Source organism: Neophocaena asiaeorientalis, unplaced genomic scaffold, assembly GCF_003031525.2.
Source record: "Neophocaena asiaeorientalis asiaeorientalis breed wild unplaced genomic scaffold, Neophocaena_asiaeorientalis_V1.1 scaffold7, whole genome shotgun sequence".
Lineage (NCBI taxonomy): Eukaryota > Metazoa > Chordata > Mammalia > Artiodactyla > Phocoenidae > Neophocaena > Neophocaena asiaeorientalis.
Window position 1 is genome coordinate 8,880,515 of NW_020185337.1, and position 25,438 is coordinate 8,905,952.

General features: G+C 37.4%; 1 protein-coding gene across 6 annotated transcripts in view; it reads right to left on the bottom strand.

Moving 5' to 3' along the window:
• Positions 1-22,198, bottom strand: part of BANK1 (B cell scaffold protein with ankyrin repeats 1) — a 315,016-nt gene extending 292,818 nt beyond the window's left edge. For 3 of the 6 annotated variants that reach the window (XR_003001982.1, XM_024736053.1, XM_024736052.1), the window contains exon 1: positions 22,009-22,197. Coding sequence is in view for 5 of the 6 variants with exons in the window: in XM_024736053.1 (XP_024591821.1) it covers positions 22,009-22,108 (100 nt within the window). In the remaining variant the exon portion in view is untranslated. Of the gene's footprint in view, positions 1-14,771; positions 15,060-22,008 lie in introns of those variants that run through there. The other 3 variants (XM_024736056.1, XM_024736055.1, XM_024736054.1) reach the window with 2 other exon arrangements.
• Between the last annotated feature and the right edge of the window lie 3,240 nt (positions 22,199-25,438).

Genomic DNA, 25,438 nt, shown 5'->3' on the forward strand with positions numbered 1-25,438 from the left:
TTTTATCCAATAAATCATTGTGTATTTTCTTTTTCTTTTGTTTTCTTTTGTTTTAAAACATTGTGCAACAGATTTATTTGAGGAGAGAGCACAGCTGACATATTTACAAATGTCATAGCACCAAACAGCTATACAAATGTAATTTTAAAGTGCATATACAAATAGTAAATATATTAAAGCTACAATGCTAAACGAGTAAAACTATTAAAAGTAAGCATAGAAAAATAAAAACTAGAAGTACATACACTGCTTTTTTCTACTTTTTCAGTCTTTGTTACATATTTTCAATTATGTGCATGTATTATTTTAGAAAAAATAATGAAGCACAATGATTTAATCTTCTAGACATACATGGAGGATATTAAATTTCATTTACTTTTAAACCATAATCATACTCTTTCTATTTGCCCCAGAATATATTTTAATTAAATATTCTTAGTTATATTAAACGGTTATAGAAATCTTAGGAAAAATACTAAACTATTAGTTACCAGATTTATAAAGTTAATATAATATTGAGAAATGCCTTAAAATTATCTTTGTGTAAAAAATTCTGTGAGGACTTCCTTGGTGGCACAGTGGTTAAGAATCCACCTGCCAATGCAGGGGACACAGGTTCGAGCCCTGGTCCAGGAAGAGCCCACATGCCGCAAAGCAACTAAGCCCGTGCACCACAACTACTGAGCCTGCGCTCTAGAGCCCATGAGCCACAACAACCGAGTCCGCGTGCCACAAGTACTGAAGCCTGCGCGCCCTAGAGCCTGTGCTCCGCAACAAGAAGCCACCGCAATGAGAAGCCCGCACACCACAACGAAGAGTAGCCCCTGCTCGCCGCAACTAGAGAAAGCCCGCGTGCAGCAATGCAGACCCAATGCAGTCAAAAAAATGTTTTTTAATTGAAAAATTTATAAAAAATAAAAAAATAGTTCTGTGAATTTTTAAGACTTTTTTTCACGATCAAAGGCAGCTCATATGCAAACCAAACAATTGAGAAAGAATTTGGAAACCAGGGTGGTTATCTAAGGGTAGATATAGGACTCCGAGGATATTCAGAAACAGGGCATTCAGAAATGGCTTCACCTTTATTTATCCTTTTTCATAAACTGAATTGGCTACTCTAATGTCACACTTTGTACTAGCAAATCAGGAAGCATCTATTAATGTGTTTTTCTCTGCTGAATGGATGCCAGAGGTTACCCTACCCCTTCCTTTAGATAGCAACCAATCTATTTCAGTAATAAAAGTCATTGTCATCTTAACAATGTTTTCTATGTGGGCTGTTAAGTTGGTCAATCTCCAAGACATAAAATTCATTCTCTGTCTAAATTATTTGCATTTATATCGGTTTCTGTTGTTTTACGTTGAAAAATATTTCAACAGAAATTTATTTGGGTGACTCTTAATAGCCCATACATTTGCATCAAACATGTGTTTCATTGACAGACATTTCTAACATGAAGTAATCTGTTTATGGCCATGTAGTCAAGATGCTCTTAATTTTATAATGTTCTGATGAATGAAATCCCAATAGTTAAACAATGTGAAGGCATCTACATAGCTTACATGATTACTGAGATAGTGGTAGGTTTACAGATATAACACGTGAAAATATCTGTAAAATCATTTGCTCAGTTAAGATGCACATGTTATTTAAATATCAACCTCATAAAATACATTCCAAAATATTATTATGTTAGAATTCCCTGTGTACTTTCCCAGTTCCATTTCATTCATACACTTTCCTTTCCCTAACAGAGAATCACCTTCTGATTTTCCTCCCATTTTCTCTAGCACATCCCGTAATCAAAGGTCCCACCTGAATGATCAGAATTAAAAATAAGAGAATGAAAGAAATTGGCCAATTGTGTGTGCCCTACTCAGTCTACCAATGTCATTTTCCTACTGTATAGCTCCTTCTGCTTTTATTTCTATTATAAGCCTCCCTCCCACTCTTTCAAAATGTGGTCATCAGCAAAGGGTCAGAACTTTATTTACATAATGGAATGAAGAGACCGAGGAAAACAGCTAAAAGGAGTGCAACCAGTCTCTGGTTGAAAGAGCCATCCTCTCAAGAACTCACTGCCATTTAACAGGGATGATAACTTTGTGCAGAAGGACTTACTTCTCTACCAGTGTTGAGATGACAAAGCATCCCACGGTTAAATATATTTGTGAAACAATAGCTTCAAGGAGATTGAAGAGATATTGTTTATTGCAGAATTTCTCAGGCTATTTTAATGTTCTAATATGTATATTCAAAACTTTTTCCTCCATAGAAAACTTTTTTCCAAGGAATATATATGCTATAGAGCAATATGGGCAACACAGTATTAAAGGAATAAAGCCCTGGAAGTATGAACTCAGGCTTTTGAGGTACTGACCATCAGGTAAGAGAAGTATGAGTCACCCTTCATAATGTCTCACATGGCCACTCACCTACTCACCTCGCAGCAGCCATGACGGCCATCAATTACAGAGCACCTGCTCTGCTGCAAGTATTACTAAGTGTTCTTTCCTCATTTCTTGGTGAGGTGCAGAGAGGTCCTGTAACAGTTACCTAAGGTCATATGACTAACTACTAGGTGATTCAGGTAGGCTTTAAACTCAGAATGAGGAACCTAAGCCTAGATTTTCATATGCACCAGATCAGAAAATTATTCTCAGAGGTCATATAATAAAGTACTACATATGAGCGTACTTTCTAATGAATCTTCTATATTTTCCCAAGGAGAGGCAGAAATGAAATGTGTGTTAATTGCTAACTTCTCGGAAGGCTGGCTCTCATAAAAAAAAAATAGAAAAGCTGTCCCTTTCTCTCCATAATTATAGGAACTGTAGGTTACTTAAAACTAGAAATTTGCTTAGGGGCCCCTTTCTGTTATTCTCCTCACCCTTAGAGGTCTAGGTGAGACACTGTATAGATTTATACCCTATAAGGAATACACTGCTCAGACATAATTTAAACAATTTCAAATATATCACTAAAGCTTTACCTATACAACTATATCAACTATTATTTAACTATATGATGATATTAGAAATGCCTTTATCACAAAAGTTAAGAGTCAACTACACTATGATCTGAGTCAACGACATTATGAGTCAACTACACTATGATCCAGTTTTTCTGTGTGTTGTTTTTTCTTCATGGGGCCGGGGAGGGGGGTGTATAATCTATGATACAGTTGTGGACCAAGTCTCCTCCAAGGATAAAGCAATGAACATTAACTACATTTTTATTTTTGAAAATATAATGCTTAAACAGAATTAAATTCTCAAAATGAGAAAAATGTTCTTTACCCATTAACTATTTTTCCTCAAGACAACACACAATTCACATATAGAACCACAGCATTTGTTTTCATAACAGATCACAGGTTTCATCAAGTTCAGCTTGTAGTGAATCCCCAGAGAATCATGTGTTTGAGATATTACAGTGTTTAATGTAGTGTTGAGAAAAATTAAACAGGAGAACTGAAAGAACATTTATATGAGGCTCTCAATCCTGAGATTCATATGTATGTGACACCAGAAGTGCAGGGAATGAGCCATGTAAACACATTTCTTCCAATAAAAGTGAAAGCTGAATACCAGCTTATGCTGAATGTAATATTTGCCTTTTGCTAAGCACCTGTTATGAATGCTCCAGGCACTTTACACACAGAATTATGTTTAATCATCATGATCCTATAAAATAGGGTATTACCCATTCCAGATATAAAAGAATTGGAGCCTAGATAAGTAATCTGTTCAAAGTCACACAAGTAAGTGACAGATCCCATATCTGAGTTGATATAGATAAGACATAGGTATCAGTACAGATAATCAACTCACAAAGGTGAACACAACTTGTAGCCTTAGTTATCATGTAAAATAACATTTATCAATGTTAAATTGGAAAAATGTATAGGAAACAGGTGAGAGATTAGGAAATTAGTTTCCTCTATAATACAAATAAAATTTTTGATAAATTGTAAACTAATATTCTATAGGCATATCCAAAGATCTACCTTAAATTCCTTTTAAAAAGGCATTGTGTGTCTTTTATTTTAATATCTTATACAGTTTGATACTAATAAAATTTCAGATATTTTCCTTCTCATAATTTCAATGCAGAGGTCACATTTTTCCAATTAATGATTCAAGGAACTAATTTTGTGATAAAATATTCCCTGGAAAGACATTTCAAATACAGAAAGTAATGTCTTGTTACATTTGTTCACAGAAGCACATCAGGAAAGTTCAACCTTCATGTGGTTGTAACATGAGTGAGTGGAAAGTTTCCAACTTTGTCAATTGACTTAAGTAACCCAAGTTACTATATACTTCTGAAACCTAGGACCTTTTTCACACAGAATTTTCTTCCCAAGTTAATCCAATAGAATACTTAATAGAATTTAAAGTTGATTCTCCCCAAATTGGTATATACACATAACGCAATTCCAAAGAAATGAAAGGCATCTGTTTTTGTTAGTGCAGATCCAGCAAACAGGAGATGGTTTATAAGCCAGAAATACTTAGGGTCCTGACGCCAGTGTGTTTCAGATGCCAACATCTGGTTCAGTGCCTTCCAGATTCCCTAGCTTCCTGATGGTGATAAGAAAGCAGTCACCACCCCATTTGCCCCTACCCCCTGCTCCAGCCCCCGACCCAAGCGGGACACTTAGGAAAACTGTCCCAGCCTATTTCCAAACTCCTTACATCAATTATGTAAAAACTCAATTCCCTATCTTAAAGTTCTTTCTGCTTAAAATTGCTAGATTATTTTCTATTAAATGCTTCTAAACTACGTGTTACACAGCATTCCAACTGTTTCATGGGAAGGAGAAGTGGACAAAATAATCTTTAAATGCAAGTGGAAAAACAGAAGAATAAATATCTATTAATAGCCAAGAAAATAAAGGAAAAGGAGATTTCTTGGGAGAACTTTCCTTAGCAGATATTGGCTTGGGAATAAACAAATACATTAGTAGAATAGAACACTCCGAATGCAAATTCCAGGATATACGAAAATTTGCTGTATGGCAATGGTGGTATTTCAATTCATTTGGAAGAGTAGGGTTCCTTTAATAAATGTTGATTTCTCAATTGGCTGCCCTTACTTTTTTAAAAAAAGAAAAACTTAAAGTTGGATTTCAGCCTCATGCTATAAACAAAAATAAATCCCAAGCATACTACATGCAACTATAAAAAGTTAAATCCTAGAAAAAAAATGTAGAAAGTGACATTGGTCATTTAGGGGTTTATAAGACTCCTCCAGCCAAGACAGGAAACAGAACTAGGAAAGAAAATATAAGCATATTTGAACCAATGAGCATTAAAATATATTCAGTGGCAACAAACACCATAATCTAAATCATTTAGAAAGACTAAGATAAAGAAAAGTATCTGTGATCCATAAGATAAAGTATATGATATGTTCTTACAGTATGATCTTATAATGTGCTCTTACAAATTATTAAGACAGAAGACATAATAGAAATATGAGTAAATGATATGAAAAAATGCTAGTTAAATTTTACCTAGCATTAAAATAATAATGAAATGTCACTATTAAAATACCTTCTGTGGGTGGGCATGAATGGGAAGAGGGTCTCTTTAAACTGCTGGAGGGACTGTGAATTACGTTACCATTTTTATGACAGTTATCTGGTAATATTTATATAACAATATTTTATAAGGGAGAAATCAAACCTTTAATGGATTTAACTGGGGTTTTTTTTGAAAGCTGAGAGCACTGCTATCCAACAGAAAATACAAGTCACAAATGCTAACCACATATGTAATTTTAATTTTGTAACAGCTACATTTCAAAAATAAAAACAGGTAAAATTAATTATAGTAATATATTTAATTTAATCCAGTAAGTGCAATATATTTAATCCATATAAAATGTAATCCATATAAAATGTAATCCATATAAAAATGACTGAGAGATTTTATATTCTACTTTTTTGTACTAAATCTTTGAAAACTAGTGTGCGTGTGTTTGTTTTTTGCGGTACGCAGGCCTCTCACTGTTGCGGCCTCTCCCGTTGCGGAGCACAGGCTCTGGACGCGCAGGCTCAGCGGCCATGGCTCACGGGCCCAGCCGCTCCGCGGCATGTGGGATCTTCCTGGACCGGAGCACGAACCTGCGTCCCCTGCATCGGCAGGCGGACTCTCAACCACTGCGCAACCAGGGAAGCCCTCTTTTTTTTTTAAAAAAAAATTTTTTTTTTTTTTTTTTTAGTGTGTGTTTTTAGATTTCCAGCATACCTCAGTTTGAACCAGCTGTATTTCAAGTGCTCAAGAGCCACCTTATCTAGTGTATACAGTGTTAGGCAGCATGGTTCAGTGTTTTTTGCCCATCAGCAGACAGAAGGTATGTAAGATTTCACTGATCTGACATCACAGAACAAATCTGCATTCTACACCCTTGTCAGGGAATGCAATTTTGAGCTCACTGTCATTTATTATCAAAATCTTCTATGACACAACTAACATGTAACAAGAACTGTCAAAATTTATAACTATACCAACCTGCTTGAATGTGCTTTTATTTAGCAACATTCAGTTATGTGGATTCGGACAGGAAGAATACAATTGGATAGACTTATGTAGGGTTGCTGTTTTATCAAGCAGGTATGACAAAAAGAGGTGGGTGAGAGTTGAAGCATATGCAAAGATATGATTGTAATAGTGATGCATTGATTCCAATTTGGATAAAAAGGACGGGATGATCAACAAAAAATAAAGCTATGGAATAATCTAGCATTGAAACAAAGTTTCTATGAAATATGAAAAGTTTTAGAAACAAAGTTTCTAAAGAAATATGTTATTTTCCATTAACATTGATGCTTAGGGAGAGAAGGAGGTGGGGAGAGGGAAAAGGAATGAAGGAGGAGAAGGAAGGGGAGGAGAGGAGGAGGAAGAAGCACTCTGGAAACATGGAAAAAGAGAAGGAAAGAAGTAAGAGAAAAAATGAAACAGAATATTTAAACACATAAGAAAATCTATACATTAAAATGTGTTCCTAATGGAATTTATGGAACTTGTCTTTGAAAGTTTTCACAGGAGAAAATCCCCTTTGGTGTAGTGCTATTAGCTTTTGAGTACAAATAAATCATTATAGCAGCACAGATCTTAAAACAAAAAAATAAATACATAAATAAAATTCTTTCCTTGGCCCACATCTCCTGCAGTGGCTACTTCCTTTCTACACTCTGGCAGCCACGCTTTAAAAAGTTGTCTACATGGCGTGCACATCCTCATCTACCTTTACCCTTCAACTCTCATCCCCTCTACTAAGGCTACTTACTTCTCTCTCTAAGGTCATCTTAAGTTTCATGGTGCCAGATCCATTGGCTAAATTTCAGTCCTCAATTTACCTGACCTATTCAAAGAATCTGAGTCAGTTCACCATTCTTGCCTTCCCCAAACATTTTATTCTTGAATTCTTGCCGTTTTACTCTTATTTTCCTCCTTTTCTCTTTAGCCTCTCCTCAATCATATTGGGTAACTCCTCTCGCTCTATCAATGCTTTAAATGTTTGCTTTACGTGGTTCTTTATCCTGGGTCATCTTTTCTTTCTACTCTAAACTCTTTTTTTTTTCTGTTATCTTATTACTGATGCAGTTTTAAAGACTGTATTTTCCCCAATTTTATATCTCCAGCCTGAACTGCCTTTCTGAGCTCCAGATCATAATATCAAATGTTTACTTGACATCGCTACTTGAATATTTCCCAGATATCCCAAATATAATATACGCAAAATTGAAATTGGATGTTCTCATGCCCTTACCGTTTCCTCCTGCTCTTTCCATCTTTTCCATTGGAGTAAACGACAGCTTTATGACCCTCCAAGTTTTCCATGCCACAAACCTAAGATTGATTCTTCACATCTCTTTCCCCCTCAGGTTCTATATCTCCTACTATACCACAAAAAGTATGTAAGTAATAGTTCTTAATAAACATGTCCACTTCTCCCTATATTTTACTGGTTGATAAACTCCTAATTGTTCAAAACCTTTCCATTGTCGACCTCTTCCAATTTGTTGTACCAAAAGCAGGTTACATGATCTTTTTTTTTTAGGTTATAAATTCTCTTTTTATTTTCACCTTCATTGATTTAGAAGGTGATTCAGAAGAAGAATAGCCTTTCATGTGATCTTCTAAAAACCAAAATCTAGTGATGTCATGCTTCTGTTTTAAAACTCTTCAATAGCTACTCATTATATTTACTTAGGGGACTTTGCTCACAGATTTATGTAATTTAGTTTCCGTTTACTTTTCCAGCTTCTTCTTCTGCAACTCTCCCCGTGGCTCATTATAAGACTGTGAATGTACCCTTGTCAAAACTTGAAAATCTTTTATCATTGTGAGCCTAATTCCTTCATCTACATCACTATACTTAATTGATCACACCTGAACTTCATTAATTTGTGCCTATCTCCCCAGTTTGGTAAGAGCACACTGAATTTAATCTTGTTTTCCAAGATGATCATTAACCCCATTATTAACATATCATCTGTAACCTAATGAGGATACTAAACTTTCTACTCTATTACTAAAAAAATATCTTAATCAAGGACCAATCTCTGAAGTACAATGCTGATTACACTGCTCCAGATTGATATTAATCCACTGACAGTGTGTATAAAGTTTTCACAATTGCCTGTCAGTGATGCTATTTTTCATCAAATGCCGGGGGATTGCGATAATAGTCAGTAAATTATGCTGCTTTTGTATCTTCTCTTCCTTTTTTACCAAGATAAATGTCATAAGCATCCTCTCTGTGTGCCTCAATTTCAATACATTTTAAAAATTTGTCAGAAACAGTATGCTGTAAATTTTTCAGATAAATAAAAACAGAAATAACAAAACCAAAAGTCTATTGCTAAATTTTATAATTAACATAATTCTGTAACTATAGTACGTAATGCAAAACTCTAGACTTCTTAACAGTGCTTAATTCTTATAATATTAACCTTTGAATGAAGTATTTCCTCACCAACTATAGAGACTTCAAGTTTAGAGACAAAAATAGCTGCATGCAGTTTCTTCAAATATCAACAATAAAGCCAGAAAACTCCAAATATTCTTATCTAGAGGAACACAAGACTTACTCATAAGGCACCCTACTTTCAGCACATAAAAGGAATAGACGTAATTCTCAGATTGTTTAACTTTCAATGGAAGATGCATAGAAGACATCACTTTAACAATAATAACTTTCTAAAAGAGAAGAAGCTTATGTGAACAGGAGTGGCAGTGTTTGAGAAATAAAGTTATTCTAACCCAAACTCTTTTTTTTCCTCCAAAGAAGAGAAGCTCATTCAAATTAGTCCATGTAAAGAGAAGGTCATTGCAAGGACGCCACAGGCATTTCATGAACAGACAATATCAGAACAAGTGCAGCTGGGTCTTACTTGGTCTGGAAATGGGAAGTCAGAAACTAAAACTCCTCCCTTTGTCTTTCAGTGCTCCTTAATTCTCTCTTCTCGTCTTCTTTCTAATTATCCACCTTGCACATGAGTCAACTAGCTGTCAGCCTCTACTGTATATCATCAAACATCGACCTTCCACCGACAACAGTCTCATTATCTCTTGTTTGAAAGAAGGGCTTGGTTGAGCCCAACAAACCTTTAAATGTGTGTGCCAGACAACACATCACCGGTCATTCAGCAGTCCATGGACTGGCTGCCTTTGAATCAAGTGCCTATTCTTGGCCAAAGTAACTGTTTCTGGAATCTGGGCTGTCCACGGTTCTACCCATTTTACATAGGTATGGATGGACAGGATATGATAAAGGAAGGGTCCTCTGGTCTACAGAGAAGTGCCTGGAGTAGTGAAAGTTCTAAACTCTTACTGAAAAGTAATGAGGAAATTAAGGAAATTATCTCCTTAATTGAAATCAAAGTAGATTTTTGCTTCAGTTTTATCTCACTCACTTTCCCAACTGTGACCCAATAGTTCACGAATTGTATTAAAACTGTAGTTGTCTCCTGAGATTTTTTAATTACATGGGTCTACTAAATCTAAATAAAATGTGATTGGCCAATGTAGAAAATATATAAATTTTAGGGATTCTTCACACAGCCACAAGAAATACTCTACAACAGTGGTCCCCCAAACTTTTTGGCACCAGCGACCGGTTTCGTGGAAGGCAATTTTTCTGCTGGCTGGGTGGGGGGCAGGGTGGTCCAGGCGGTAATGCGAGCGATGGGGAGCGGCAGTGAAGTGTCCCCTTGCTCCCCTCCTGCTGTGCGGCCCAGTTCCTAACAGGCTGCAGACCACTAACGGTCCACGGCCTGGGGGTTGGGGAGCCCTGCTCTACAATGTGTCATTCCAGTTCCATGATTTTATAGAATCCTACCACTTTGATATGATTTGTTTCTCCATATCTTTGATGTTGGTGCTTCACCCTCCACCCCAAACCCTAAAACAAAAATTACACGTTTTTTTAGGAAATGAAAGAACACAATGAATTATTAAATGTTTTCATATGATTATATGGAACAATATAACTTCCTGTCCAAAGTAGGTGCTAATCCTCTGATGCTCTCAACTATCAAGGTAATGTGATATCCATATATTATGAATTCAAAGTAGAAACGTAATAAATGGTAGCTATTAAAAGAAGGCCAAAATTTCAAGTGGTCTGACACTATGTTTTCTTCTGAAAGTTAGACATGATCCTAAGGATAAATTCAAACAAAAAGGGAATGAGGATATTGATCCCGACCAAAGGATGAAGTTTACACCTCAGCGTAGATCATGACCAAACGAAATCAGACAAATGAAATTCCAAGTCAGGAACTGTTCTTACACTTTTCAGTATGTCTTCCTTATAAAATGGAACACATAAATCATGAAGCAATGAGAATTACTAATATGGAAAAGAGGTACAGGAGCTTAAAAGAAAGGAAAATATGGCACATGGTTAATATGATAAAACAAAACTTATTTTAATAAACTGGAGCAAAGAAAATCTTATAAAAGACCACAAGGCAATGATGAATTACTTCTCATGATTACAAAGGGAAGTGGTCTTTCTGGATTATCTCAATTTGGAGCACTTGGAAGCAACAATGATATTTCTGTTCAGTGGTAAAGGTCTAAAAGGCTCATTATTTTTCTCTGAGTCAAAAATAAATACAGGAGGGTATAAGTCCATACAATATCTGTTATTTTCACCACCTGGACTATTTCAGTGTCTGCAGTAAAACTTAGATACCATTCTTTACATTTAAAACAGGAAAGAATTACAAGGCCATATAATAACTTATTTTTAAATAATAACTTCCAGAATGTTTGTCCTTCCTATTCTTATTTCATAGTTGTCTCCAAAATTACTATAAGATATTCTATAATTTATAAAGAAAGTAATAAAATAGCAGCTGTAACTTAGATGATCGGGTAAAAGCCATTTAAATTCTCAAAACATGTGATTTATATTTGGCAGGAATGATATTCTTTACATTGGATTTTTTTTTAACCCAACAGTAAATATTTTGGCAAAATAGATCTTCCATCTTCTTATAATTTGATGAAGTATCCCACAATTTTATGTTTGATGCTTATTTTTTTCACATACATTTATTTTTTTTAATTGGGTCACAATTGGTACTCTGTGATATGGGGAAATAAAACACACTCTCATTTTGTCCTCTTAAATTCCCGCTTTATTCTTTCCTGTAACTGCCCTAGTTTAAACCCTTTTAATCCATCTATCCTTAGTCATTCTCATTGTGGATTCCTTCTTTTTCTCCTCTCAGAACTATTAACCACACTATTTCCCCAAGATTATGACAATATCTTACTACAGAAGTCACACTCCCAAATTTTTTTAGTGTGGGAGTTTGATGGCTTCATTCTTTTAAGTTTTTCCCCAAGTCACCATGAGGCAGCTTCTCAATAAGAACTCTATCTTTTACATGTAAATATGACACTACTGACCAATGACCAAGGAAGTAAAACTAACACGTATCAAGCAATTACTCTTTGCTATGGCACCCTGAAAAGCACTTCACATGCATTTTCTCCTTTAATCCTCAAAAACATTCTTTCAAATAAATGTTGCTTTGTACCCACTTTTGCTTTTTTAATGGACCAGTTGGGATAATGACAGATTGATTGATTTATCCAAGATCGCAAAGCAGATATGCAATGAAGCTGGACTGAAGCAGTCTGAGCCCAGAGGCCATCATAAGTAGGGTATGATCACCTAAAGCACATGTTCAGATACATGTGGCAAGAAAGGTCCCTCTGCTACCCCAAGTACGATGCCCAGTAGGCTGTTGTGTACGCCTGAAATCCTAAGCAAGTAAATATTACAAAATTATCCCATTTTAAAGTAAAAAGGCCCTGAGAGAGCTACCTCTCTTTAAAATCTCAGCACAAGTAAGCTTATCTCAGAACCTTTCTCGCTGGTCTGAAGAAAGCAAGTTTTACCAGCCACTAGAGTTAAATAGGGTATTTCCCTGGTAGGAGAAATATACCTTGTTGGCTATGTTGGAAGACTGTAGTTAGAGTAAAGAGCTTCAAATCTTCAAGAACTTTAGGACACAAAGGAAAGACCTAGACAAACCATGTTTCTCACAAGCAAAGATGCAGTCCATCAGACCACAGTTTTCAGAATGTTAATGTTCAACATTTAGAAAGTTAACATATTAAGATGTGAGACGACAGATGCTTTCTGCTTTTAACCTAACAACTGATCTCTCTCTTCATCAGAGGCATCAAATAATATTAATAAAAAATACAAAAACTACGGGGTAGGGAGCAATCTGTGCTTTAATAAACAGTCCTTATTGAAGGTAGCAGTTTAAATTTAAACAATCATTAGTTTTGGAATAAAACAAGGAAGGAACTTCTCTTTTGGACATTAGTGGACAGTATCTAGTTAAACATAAAGCCAGAAAATAAAGTCTAAGTGGAATTTTCACCACTGTGCACCATTTTCACACTGTCTTAGTTCTGGGCATCGTATCTTTTCTGCTTCCATTAAAGGACAAGTTGGACACTCAAAGATTTCTCTGATGGCAGTAAACACAAGATATTGTCATTACAAATACACAATACACCTAATGCTAGACATATAATCTTCATAGGCATGAAACTGTATTTACCACTTTAAACTGTGTTTGCCCATTTTACACTCATATCACTACACAAGTCTTGGGGGTGGGCAGGTAAAGATTGTTGGTGAAATGATGAACAGGATCTTCAAATAGTTATTGGTTATGGGACTGTGGGCAAATCACTCTCTGAGTCTCAGTTTTCTGTCTAAAATGAGGCAGTTGGACTAACTGACCCTTAATGTGTCACATTAAGCCAAAGTCTAAGATGCTGTGGAGACACTTGCCCAAAGCAGAGACAGAGGTCACACGGAAAGGTATCCATTTTTTAAAAAAGGATTAATCAGAAATAGTTCTTTTAGAATACTTTTCATATCTAGGAATGACATGGGTTAATAACAAAAAGATAGCTCAGTATAAGAAAAGTGTCATTACCTGAGCCAGATGAGGAGACAAATGAAGCAAGTAATAAATACCATATTGGAAGGACCAAAGGAGATGGGGGGAAACGCATGGGAGGAACAGGGATACTCAGGATGAGACAAAAGTTGGTTCACATCACTCCAGCATTATTCACAATAGCAAATACCTCAAAGTATTACTTGAGTATTAAGTGAAATAATAGTCATGTTCTGGCTAAAGTGCTCCATCTAGAAGTTTGAAACAAATTGTAGCTGATTCTATTTAACTAAATTGTTCAGTTGAAATTACAAAAGAGCTAACCTACTCAAGGTTCAAAAGACAAGGCTGGTTTATTTACTGAACCAAGCACAGATGCAGTCGATCAGACCAGTTTTCAGAATAATGTTTAACATTTAGAAAGTTAACGTATTAAGATATAATTCCTTTCTTGCCATTTCCATTGCCACAAATACCCCCATTTTAACTGAAAAGCAGTCTTTTAAAATTTATATATGAAAAAAAACACTTGCCAAGAGAAACAGCTAAAGCCATAATTTCATTACTTAACAAAATGCTAATAAGCTATGAGAAACTCCATTCAGCAAATTAATAGAATTTCACTCAGATTTTCTTATCGCACATCTCAGTGTGAACATCTCCAGGAATCTTAATATCCAAGTGAAGCCTTTTCTTTTTCATTTTCAAAACTAAACACTTTTTATAATCAGTGTACAATTCACAAATGCATTTGACATACTTCAAAAAGGAATGAAAATAAGTGCCTTAACTTATGTTTGACCCGTAAATGCATTTATGTATTCAACCAAACGGACTGCTTTTCCTTTCAACAAGTTAAGAAAATCTGTGTTTCTAGGAGTTTTTACAGAAAGTAACCTGTCTGATTAGTAGGGCACAGGCCAAATTTACCGGATTGGATTTTGGGAGACCCGGCAGGTAAACAGGCGATGCTACCAAAGGGCAGGTTTGTCATGTTGACAAAAGTTTTAGGCTGATGCATAACTATAAAACACGTTCCAAGCTGATTTTAGAAACTAGAGGAGCCTGTCCCGGGTGCTCGGGAAAGTTCCAGCTACTCAGAAGCTGCGGCACCGGCGGTGGCACGCCGCCCAGACTCAAGGAGCGCTCCCACCGCGTCGCGTCCCAATTCCCCCGGCAAGGAGCCCCCGACAGAAGCCGGCTGCGTGGCGGAGCGGCAGCCGTGGTCCCGCGGCCTCGAGGCGCACAGTCTCCGCGGGACCCCGGGGCGGGCTGGCCTCCTTCCAGCCGCCCGGCCGCGCGCACACCCACCTCGGGGCGCTGGGCCGCCTGCGGGCCATTCCCGACTCCCGCCCGCCCGGCCCGGCGCTGCTGGCAGCATCGCGGCTGCTGAAGCCCGGGCGCCTGGACGGTGCCCGCCGAGCCCGGCCTCTCCCGGTCTGAGGTTCTCCGCGAGCTGGTCTCAGGCCCCCAACCGTCCTCAGCCCGCTTCCCACCGCGGCGGCTGCGGCCGAGGTCCCGGAAACGCAGCCCCGGGGCGCGGGCCTCAGGGCGAGGGCTCGCCACGCTGGGCGCCCCGCGGAAGTGAAACTGCTCAAGGGCTTGCTCGGGCCTCCTTTTTAGGACGCTTTGGTTTCTCCTAACACTCTCTGGTCCTGTTCCCGCCTCATCTTTTCACTCAGGACATTTTTTGAGCTAGGTTACCTGTTCCTGTAGCCCTTCTTGTCCCATTCAAGGGCTTCCACGATGCTTCCACTTCCAGGAACAGGGATACTAGAAGTAGACACTTGCTGGAAAAGGGGACTAAGAGATATAGACATACAGATATGGATGTATCAGTAAAGGTATAAAGATGTAGATGCAGATATATATAGTTGGTTTTTTTGTTTGTTTGGAGGGTTTTTTGGGTTGGTTCACTGTTTGTTTCTGATATTGCATTTTGCCCAGAAATTTTAAGCTAGAGCCATAAATTATAAAATGATTTTTAAATCCTAAAAAATTATTTCCTATTCCTGCTCCCAGTCAGAACCGGGCCTAGTAAAAAAAATAATAAGTTATGGATCTAAATAGGTCCTTTGTTTGTTTGTTTGCTTTAAAGACTGTGAAATACTCAAGAGTTTCCCCCAGAGCCTTAAAATAAATGTCCCTTGTTCTCTAAAGGATCTCTAAATTACTAATTTACGTTCTGATGTTAAAAATATTTTTGAAGATCAATTTGAAGTTTTGGTAATCGTTCACGCCTAAATGTCCCTCTCCCTCTTTTTAGGAAAAAAAACCTAGGAGGGAGGCTTGTGTAGCAATTATTTATCTCACAAAGTCTTTTTTAGAAAATCAACTGTCAAAGTATCAAAATGTTAAACTTTTCTTTCACATAACTGTACTTTTTTACATTTTATACCATAATGAAGTAAACTTGGAGAAATGTCAGCAAATTTTGAAAACTATTATAGGTATCTTTATCTGCTTTCCAATTGTTCCTTTAACCTCATTATTAACTTTAAGTTGATTTCCTGTATTTGAAATAATGGAGCAAAAGATATTATCTAATTTATGAAATAATATCATATTGACAAGTTTACTGTCTTCTACAAACGCCTGTTTACCAACAGACTGCATTACAATAAGGTAAAGACAGAGGGTTTGGATTGCAGGGTGAGTATAAACTCTTGGTCAAGAGTTCCAGGAATTCAGTTCTCAGGAAAGCTGTCTTCTTAAACCAATCCATTGGGGAGACAATGCCCTAAGTGATGTATCTTCTCCACAAAAGATACTGTGACAAAGATTTTTGTTTTGTTTTGTTTTGGTTTTTTTTGCGGTTGCGGCCTCTCCCATTGCAGAGCACAGGCTCCGGACGTGCAGGCTCAGCGGCCATGGCTCATGGGCCCAGCCGCTCCGCAACACGTGGGATCTTCCCAGACCGGGGCACAAACCCGTGTCCCCTGCGTCGGCAGGCGGACTCTCAACCACTGCGCCACCAGGGAAGCCCTGACAAAGATTTTGAGGAGAAAGTGATATACACATTCCAGCTCCCGCTCCCCTGTTAAGTGTCCACATCTTCAAAGGCATCCCAGTTTGTTCTACAGAAATACACAATGCTCATTCCCCCCCAGCACACAAAGATTTGCAAAGAAGGATAGTCTTTAGATAGCAAGCTGTATCTGTCACATGTCTGAAGAACCCCGGACTGGAAGTCAGAAGGCTGCGGATGCCATCTTGACTCTCCACCTCACTATCTGGGCAACCGGGGCAATTCTCAATATTTCTGAGCCTTGCATGATCTCAGCTAAATGAGGAAATTGGAATAATTATATTTGAGTCTCTGCCAGCTATACAATTTTATGACGCTGTCTCCTCTGATACACATAGAAGACTTACAGTACATAGGATAATTAAGTATGTTTTCAGATGCTCACTTCCACAATTTATACCCATATGATCCTGGTAAAATAAAAACAAAAATGTGTTTAAAATTATGGGCTGTTTTTTAAAACTACTTCATTGGTTAAGACTTTGTGCTAGAAAATCTTTAAAAATCTACTAAAGTTCAAAAATTATTCTAGGTTTGTTTTTGTTTCAGGTACGGAATGAGAACATAGCTCTTGTTCAAAGGGTATGAGGTAACAGTTTAGCCCCTTTACTTATTTGTTCACTCTTGTTTTATTAATGTTGCTGTTAACAGCTACTCTGTTTTGTTTTAAGTATTCTATGTGCCAAGCACTATGTAAGCATTTCACAGTGTTCCTGTCATTTGGTTCTCAAAACAATGTGGCATTAACTATATTTTACAAATGAGGAATCTGGGTTTTAAAAGTTTTAAGTGGCAGAGCTGGAATTCAATCCCAGATCTGACCCTATAGCCTTCCCTCTTAGTTAGAAGCCTTCTCTTCCTTTTAAGGTCACATAAAGTTATTGCTAAAAATTACATGGACATCATAGGCAAGGTTATACATATACATATCAAAAAATTGCTTTTGTTTTCCTACTCACTTTCCCACAGAGCAAAAATCTCATAGAAATGAGCATCTATCTCCTTAAAAATAGGCATGAACCGTACTCATAATTCATTACAACATTGGCACTATTGGTTGAGACTATGTAGACATTGTTTTCACAAAGAAAAGAAAATGTGTGGAGATGACACACACAGAGGCCGTGACCTAAGTCTTACATGTATTCTAACTTTGCTTGTGCATTTACAAAAAGATATTTTAGAAATGTTTTCACTCATTTTGGTCTTGTTTCTTAGTGTCAAACACAACTTTAGTCACAGTTGACTTTATTTTCCCCCTACTTTCTCCCCTAAGGAAATGATACTGTCTGAAATGCTGGGTTATCTCTTGGTTCACACTTGTTCTCAGGGAAGAGGCACTTAGTAATTCTCACACTGAGATGCTTTTTCAGGCAGAATGCTACCAGCAGTGTGTAATAGCAGGTTTCTGATATTTCCTCTATTATACAATGACAAAAAATGCTAGCCACAGTTGGTTTCTAGTTTCTCAGTATATCAAACTCTTGGATCTATTGATTTTCTTCCCTTGCATTCTTTTTCTCTAGCAGCATATTGACAGCCTCAGTATTATTACTCTACTCGGAAGAAATTATAAGGGTCTCACACTGACGCTATGTTCCAGTAACTGGATGTCTGAGGCTGTTTTGACTGTTGCCCTGTTGCAATTGCAGTGGCTGATTTCTTGTGCCCTTGCAGACTGGATGCTTTTGCTAATTCTGCTGGTTTTATTTCTACTTTTAGATTCTGGATCCCTTTAAAGAACAAAACAGGTTCTTTCCTAATGCAGCAAACTATTGTAAAAGTGAAAGAGTACTTTGCTTCTTCATGGCTATTTATTATTGGAGAATTTTCCTCTCGAAGGACATGTCCAGATCTTTAGACACTGAATTATATTATTCTTATAGAGTGTTATTATACATCTTATTTTCTAGTTCAAACCTAGATCAAATACTAGGAAGGTACGAAGGAATTTCTTAGCAATAATACTTTCTTTGTTGTTGCTGCTGGGAGGCTTTCTTCATTTTCTTATCCTTCCTCACATTTAACTGACTTCTTTCATACTAATCTAATTGTGTGATGGGCCCCCTAAAGATGTCCACATATGAATCCCCAGAACCTGTGTATTTATTACCTTACATTCCATGGAAGGTGGAATTAAGTTAAGGACATTGAGATGGGAAGAGTAGCCTGGATTACCCAGGTGAGCCAATGTAATTACACGAGCACTTATAAGATGGAAGCAGGAAAGTCAGAGAAGAGACAGGATGAGGAAGCAGAGATTGGAGTAAAATATGCTTTGAATAACATGAGGAAGGGGCCACAAGCCAAGGAATGTAGGTCTCCTCCAGAAGCTGGAAAAGACAAGGAAATAGATTCCCCTACAGAGACTCCAAAAGGAACCAGCTCTGCTGACACCTGTCTTTGAGCCCAGTGAGACGGATTTTGAACTTCTGACCTCCCAAACTGTGGGATAATAAATTAGTGTTGTTTTAAGCTACTAAGTTTTTGGTAGTTTGTTAGAGTAGCAACAGAAAGCTGACAAACCTACGGCGATAAATTGAGTGTTTGGAGACATTCATTAATAAGGAAAAAATTTTACATTCTTCTAAATGAACACATATTAAAGAATATACAATTCCCTTTAGCATTAATTTGCTAAGTCCCTATGGAATAATATTTCACTGTTAATTGGTGGATGTGGTAGCTCTTTGATATGCCTTCCTGCAGGGCTGTTTGCATCATGTACTTGGTTCTTCTCTTGGTTGTGTAGATGTGCTGAATCTTCACTTTTCTGTTCAATTGAGGATGCCTTGTGGAACTAATCAAGTTGTTTTCTGCTTGTACCATAGCTGATACCACCACACCCACTGCCACCCATCCTCACCCCTGCCTGTGCTAACAAGTGAAAGTGAGTTTGCTGGAACGGAGCTTGATTACTATATCTGAGTTTTAAGAAACAATACTATAAAATGTTTAAATGTAAAAAAATCTAAAATTCTCTATTTCTCTTTTTGCTTGTTTTGGCTTTCTTTGAGAACTCTGATAATTTGCTTCTGTATTTACCCTATAATTATTGATTAGATAAGGTTTTCAGTCCCACTCCATACCCTACTTATAATGTTTTCCTTAGCACCTAACTCACCACAGGTCTCTCAATAGCTGAACCTGTTAGCTTCAATCTACAGGATCGATAAAAGGAGACACTGCTCTTCACGTTTTCATTATTCACTTATTTATTCATTTATTAAGTCATTCAAAGAGATTTTTGTAAGTGCTTATCATATCCAAGATACAGTGCTGGACACTGGACATACACTGATGAAAAGATACAGCCCTTGCTTCCAAAAACTCTGCCTTCTAGATATTGTGCTTCAGTTTTTGTGGAGAGTTGTATCAGATAAAGTAATACTAAATGGTTCTATAGTAATTGAAAAATAACTTTGGACAACTGGATGGGTCAAGGATATTCTTGTAAGCAATGTGATTATTGGGGCAGTTTCCATTATAAATAAATCATAGTAAAGAAACATTGAATTTGGGAGTTTGGAACTAGAAGACAACAACAGGAAGTGGTTTGGAAGCAAATTTCAACAGGAAGAGAAGCAAAGATAATGTTTCAGCCAATGGTGTAACTAGCTATTAGTGTGCTTAGGGCAGGTTCTAATAATTGTGCCCCTTGACACCGTCCAAAAATTAGAAGAGCATATAGAAGGTATTTCCCACATCTACCACACAATTTCAAAAGGCAGTGAATAGCCTGTTAACAGTTTAGAAGAGAAGATAATGCAGACAGTTATTTGAGGGAAGTGAAGTAAGCTTCCTGCTAAAGTCCCTATCATCTTGGATTATGATGTGAAAAGCAAGTCATTGTAATCAATGTCTGAAACACTCATTCAGAGAAGAAAAAGCAGTTAACATAACTGACTCTACAAAGAGCTAAAAAGGGATATCAGAACAGAAAATGGCATTTTATGGTGAGAATTCTCACTAAAAAATTGAGTTTTCATTTTCCAAAAGCAAATAACAGAAATGTTGGTGCCATGAAACCAATACCAAGAGAATTGTAGGTCTTCTGAGAGTTCATTTTGCTCCTTTCCTGTGGCTAGTGCATTCCCCACCTCCCGAGAGACCAGCTGTGTGGTCCCAATTCGTCTTTTTAAGAGGACAGCCATGGAGGACTTCTGCCCTCATGAGTCATCTGAGATTTCAGGACAGAGGGCTCTCAATGTCACAGGCTCTACATTCTCTTGCTAGACCTCAAGTAGAGTTCATGGATCCCGAGCCTTTGAGAATAGCTATGGGAAATCTCAGGCCATCATTATTGGGATCAATGAAAAATATTTCTTCATTAAGATCTCCTGGAATCAAAAACATCATGTATGCTTTTGAAGGAAAGAGAAGACATTATGAAGGGGTGATTTCTTTGTGACTCTAGGTCAAATATACATAGGAGAGGGATGTTGAAAACTATATTGAGAGAAGATAGATAAGAGTTTAAGTCACGGATATAGCTACCTCCCTGGAGGCTGCTTGAATAGCCACAGAAACAGAGGAAGTTAGGGGTATGATAGATTTGTCTAATGGCTAGAGATGTGAATGGAGAGCACTCTGAAAACTTTCGCAGAGGGATCTAAGAAATATATTTAGTCTTGTGCTACTGCAAATATTTTGCATAAGTTTTCTTACATTTGTTTCCTACTGAAAAAAAATCTGCCTTTTATTTTGGAAATTACTGAAGGTAACACTGCAAGTAACTCAAATAGAAGAAAATAAATTTAAAAATTTAAGATTAAAAATAAAAGTTATTTTTTACTCTATAAATACATACTGAGCATCTTCTATGTGTATAATATTCTAATAATGATATATAAATGATGGACATTTCATATGCTAAAGTATATAATTCATAAAAGTATCCTAATAGTATAATAATTAAGTTAACAAAAATTCAACTTAAAAATAAAAGATTTTTGTTTTATAGGCACAATGAATACTTGTCATGAAATAGCACTAAGGAATTTGAAAAAAAAAGTGAATATTCAAAATAATTATGATGGATTATTATCCAGTCAGTCAGCAACTATATATTGAGTTACCTACTATGTGTCATAATTTCTATTCTTAGAGTGTGTTTCATAAGACAAATAATAGAAATTGTAATAAAGTATAGAGTATTCCAACATTATAACAGAGAAGATATATTATTATAGAGCAGGCACTGGGTTATTTGGGATATTTAGAAGATTAGGGCATGCATAGGAAGGTTAGCTTAGCCTTACAGTGAGTAAAACTCTCCCTGAGGATCAATTATCCCCAGGCCTGACCAATTTAAAATAATTAAAATATAATCTCAAAGGTAAGCTCAATTCAGGAAAAGGCAAGGGCTCCTTGGTGCACTGAAACTATTTTCACAAGTGAATTCCAACCTACACCAAAACAAACAAAAAATTATAATAGATCAGTAAAGCTACTGTACCATAGAGCTAAATATGTCACTTTTTTTCTAAATCTACTGTAACTTATTCATTATTATAATACCTTTAGCAAGTGGTAAATTTTTTTCAGTCTTCTCTTGAAACTCTGAATGAAGTGGACAGGTACCAGCAGTGTTGATAGTTGCCTCTTTTATACCTTTCATACTTAGTAAAATGGGATCTGATTTCAGTGACTAACTGGTAGAATGCAATTTATCTTGCCACCAAGTTCTTTTTTCATCAAAAATACTGCCTTAAAGAAGAAAGAGTGAAGCTACATATGAGGTAGGCGTGTTATTTGTTTTCACCCTTTGCAGAAGTACATATTACACAAGGGTATGGTGGTTCCCTCCCACACAAGAAAACCACTGAGAATGGTCTAGTAGGAGTCTCTTAGGATGCTTTCTATTCCCTGGAGGAGACCTAGCTACCTAATTCCTATTCACACACAAGGGGAGAAGAGATCCACTGTCTGATATGTGTCCCAGCGAACTAGAAATCACAATACAGATCAGTCAAAGACTTGTGGCCACTTCGTGACTCTGAAATAGGCTCCTTAGTGAACTCACCTACAGTACAGATTAACCCTGATTTAACCATTACACCTGTCTGTCAGAAGCTAAAGGGGATTCCCTCCTTGGGCTTAAGAGTGGATTCGCCTATAAACCTGATTATATGATCTGACAGAATGGACTACACCTTCCTGTGACTTGCTGTCCCCTGTGCTTATTCTCATTTTTACCATAAAAACACTTATACAGTTTATTCTTACTGATTTTAATAGAGCCTTCCTATAATAAAATGTAAGCCCCTCAAAGGATCTTATTCATTTTTCCATCCCTAGGGCTATCATAGTTCTAAGCATAGAATAGGTGACTGATGATATAAAAATTAATGTGTTTGCTGAATTAATTACTGTGAGAACTATTCGAAACACACAGTTGAACAAGAAGGGTCCCAGGTCTCAAAGAGCTTACAGCCTAATGAAGAAGGCAGATATGTAAACTAATGATAATTTAATTCACAAAGAAGTAAGCCCTAAATAAAGCTGCAAACAAATTGTTTAAGCCCGAAATGGAAGAGGTGGTTAAATATCATTAGGGAGACTTCTGAGCAAAGCAAGTTTTGGGGTTTGGCGCAGTAAGATTGGGGTTTATTTCCACAGGCAGCTTATTTCCACAAAGAGATGAGAGAGGTACAATGAGGGAGCAGCTGTGAGTTATTTCTAAACTTTGGACTTTTATTATTTAAACAGCTTCACTGCTGGTAGCACGGTTTAAGGTTTTATCAGAAGTCATGTATTAGCCTGAACTCTTTTGTATGCACGTGATAGAATCCCAGCCCAAATCAGGTTATATAAAATGGGACATTTTAACAGATCATGTGACCAAACTGTGGGAAGAGGAGTGGTGTACCTGGGCCTTGCGGAAAACTGAAATAAGGGACTGTTCTCTCTCCCTCTACTTCTTTTCTCTTATTGTAGAATAGCTGCCTCGAAATGCTGAAAACCTGCTCAGCTGAGGCAAAATGAGTAGGCTTGAGAGCTGCTCTCTGGTATCAAGTTTAGAAAATCACGAACAAATGTTCACAGCAGCATTATCCGTAAGAGTCAAAAAGTGGAAACAATCCAAATGTCCATCAACTGATGAATGGATTAGAAAAAGGTGGTATAACATACAATGCAATATAAAGAATGAAGTACTCATACATACTATAACAGGGAATCATTATGTCAAGTTAAAGAAGCCACTCGCCAAAGACCACGTGCTGTTATCATTCTATTTATACGGAATGTCCAGAATAGGCAAGTCCTTAGGGACAAAAAGTAGATTAGTGATTGCCAAGGGGCTGGGGTTAGGGGCAGATGGAGAGTGAACGCTGAGCCCAGGGGTTTTTTTTCAGGGTGACGTAAATTATCCTAAAATTAGATATTGGAAGTGATTGTGGGACTCTGTGAATATACTAATAATGACTGGATTATACTCTTCAAAAGGGTGAATTTTATGGTATGTGAATTGTATCTCAATAAACCTATTATAAAAAATTCATAAAGAAGGGCTTTAATTGAATTAAATTAATTCCAGACCTAAATTAATTCCAGAGCTAATCTTTGCAGTTAGGGAGGGAGATGTGGAGCGTGCTGAGTCAGCTTCCTGAGGTCAGGTGCTTGAGATCATCAACAATAGCTGGAGGAGGAGTTAGGATATGTTAAAAGAGGGTCACACAAATTCAGAGCACATGGTTGGATTAGAAAAAAACATTTCCCAGGAAAAGGTAGACATTATTCCCAGAAGGAGGAAAGAAGGGATGTGGGTAGATTAAAAAATAAATGTCTACTATAAAAGATCAGCTTGAAAAACCTAGTGACTTTAGCAGTTGGCCCAGTTACTGCATGCGGTGGCATACACTTCTTAATTCTGTGGCACTCACCTCTCAACCTCTGGGAGCATGGGCTAAGGACAACTCACAACTGTGCTCTCTCCAGAAACTGCCCTTGGCAAAAAGAAGTTGCCTTGCTCAAGGTTACTCATCTTGCCTACAAGACAACCTGTATCCAGGAGTACAATAGCTCCGGTGGAAGTTCAATGTGGAAGTGCAAGGGCTGGACTCCTTACCCAAGTGGGAAAACTTTGGAGGGTCATCTAGCATGAGAACTCCCCAAAGTATGGCCTGAGGTCTCTGCTGCAACTGCTTCTTTGTTCAGCTTCTTCTTTTGCCCAGTCGTACTTCCCTTACCACTTGCATGTATTGTTCCTAAGACTATTTCTCAACAAACCTCCTGCATGTAAATATCACAATGTATTCCCCAGAGAACCTGTGACAGTTGGTACCAGGAATGGCCCTAGGAAGCAGACCTAAAAGTAAAATTTGGAGCTGGATCTCACTCCAGGCCTGAGGACATCATCACTGGCACCGAGAGCTCCTGGCATGTGGTTTCAGTGTAATTGCTAATTTTTGTTTTCAGTGAACTGGGACGGGATGCCAGTGGAAAGGATGAGTTGATGAGTACAATACCTCAGGCACATGAGAGGTTTGGGAAAAATAGTAATGATAAGGACTATGGAATTGGATAGCTGTAGAAAGAGCCATTGGTGCACTGAAGGAAGAAAACGAAGGCTGAGGCTGATCGATCACCAATATAAAACAAATTGTGAAAGACAGACGGCCTCCCAGGCAGCATATAAAGAATAAAGAGATTCTTATCTGCTGTACCTGAAGGTCAGAGAAGGCTTAGGATCAGGGCCAACACTTGATTTTATGAGTAGCAGAACTCCAGAGAAGGTTGAATTCTCAATCCCAACAAGTCTGCTATGCCAAGATCAGGGCTCTAATTGGGAAGGAATGGACCCTGAAACTTGAGATGGTGATAGCTGAGTCCCTGGGTTGATGCATCTAGAAAATTTTAATCTCTGGATTCCTCTGAACTCTCTGTGCCCAGAGAAGTACAGCACTTCCTCCTTGCTTGACAATAATACACAAGCTTGTGCCTTAAA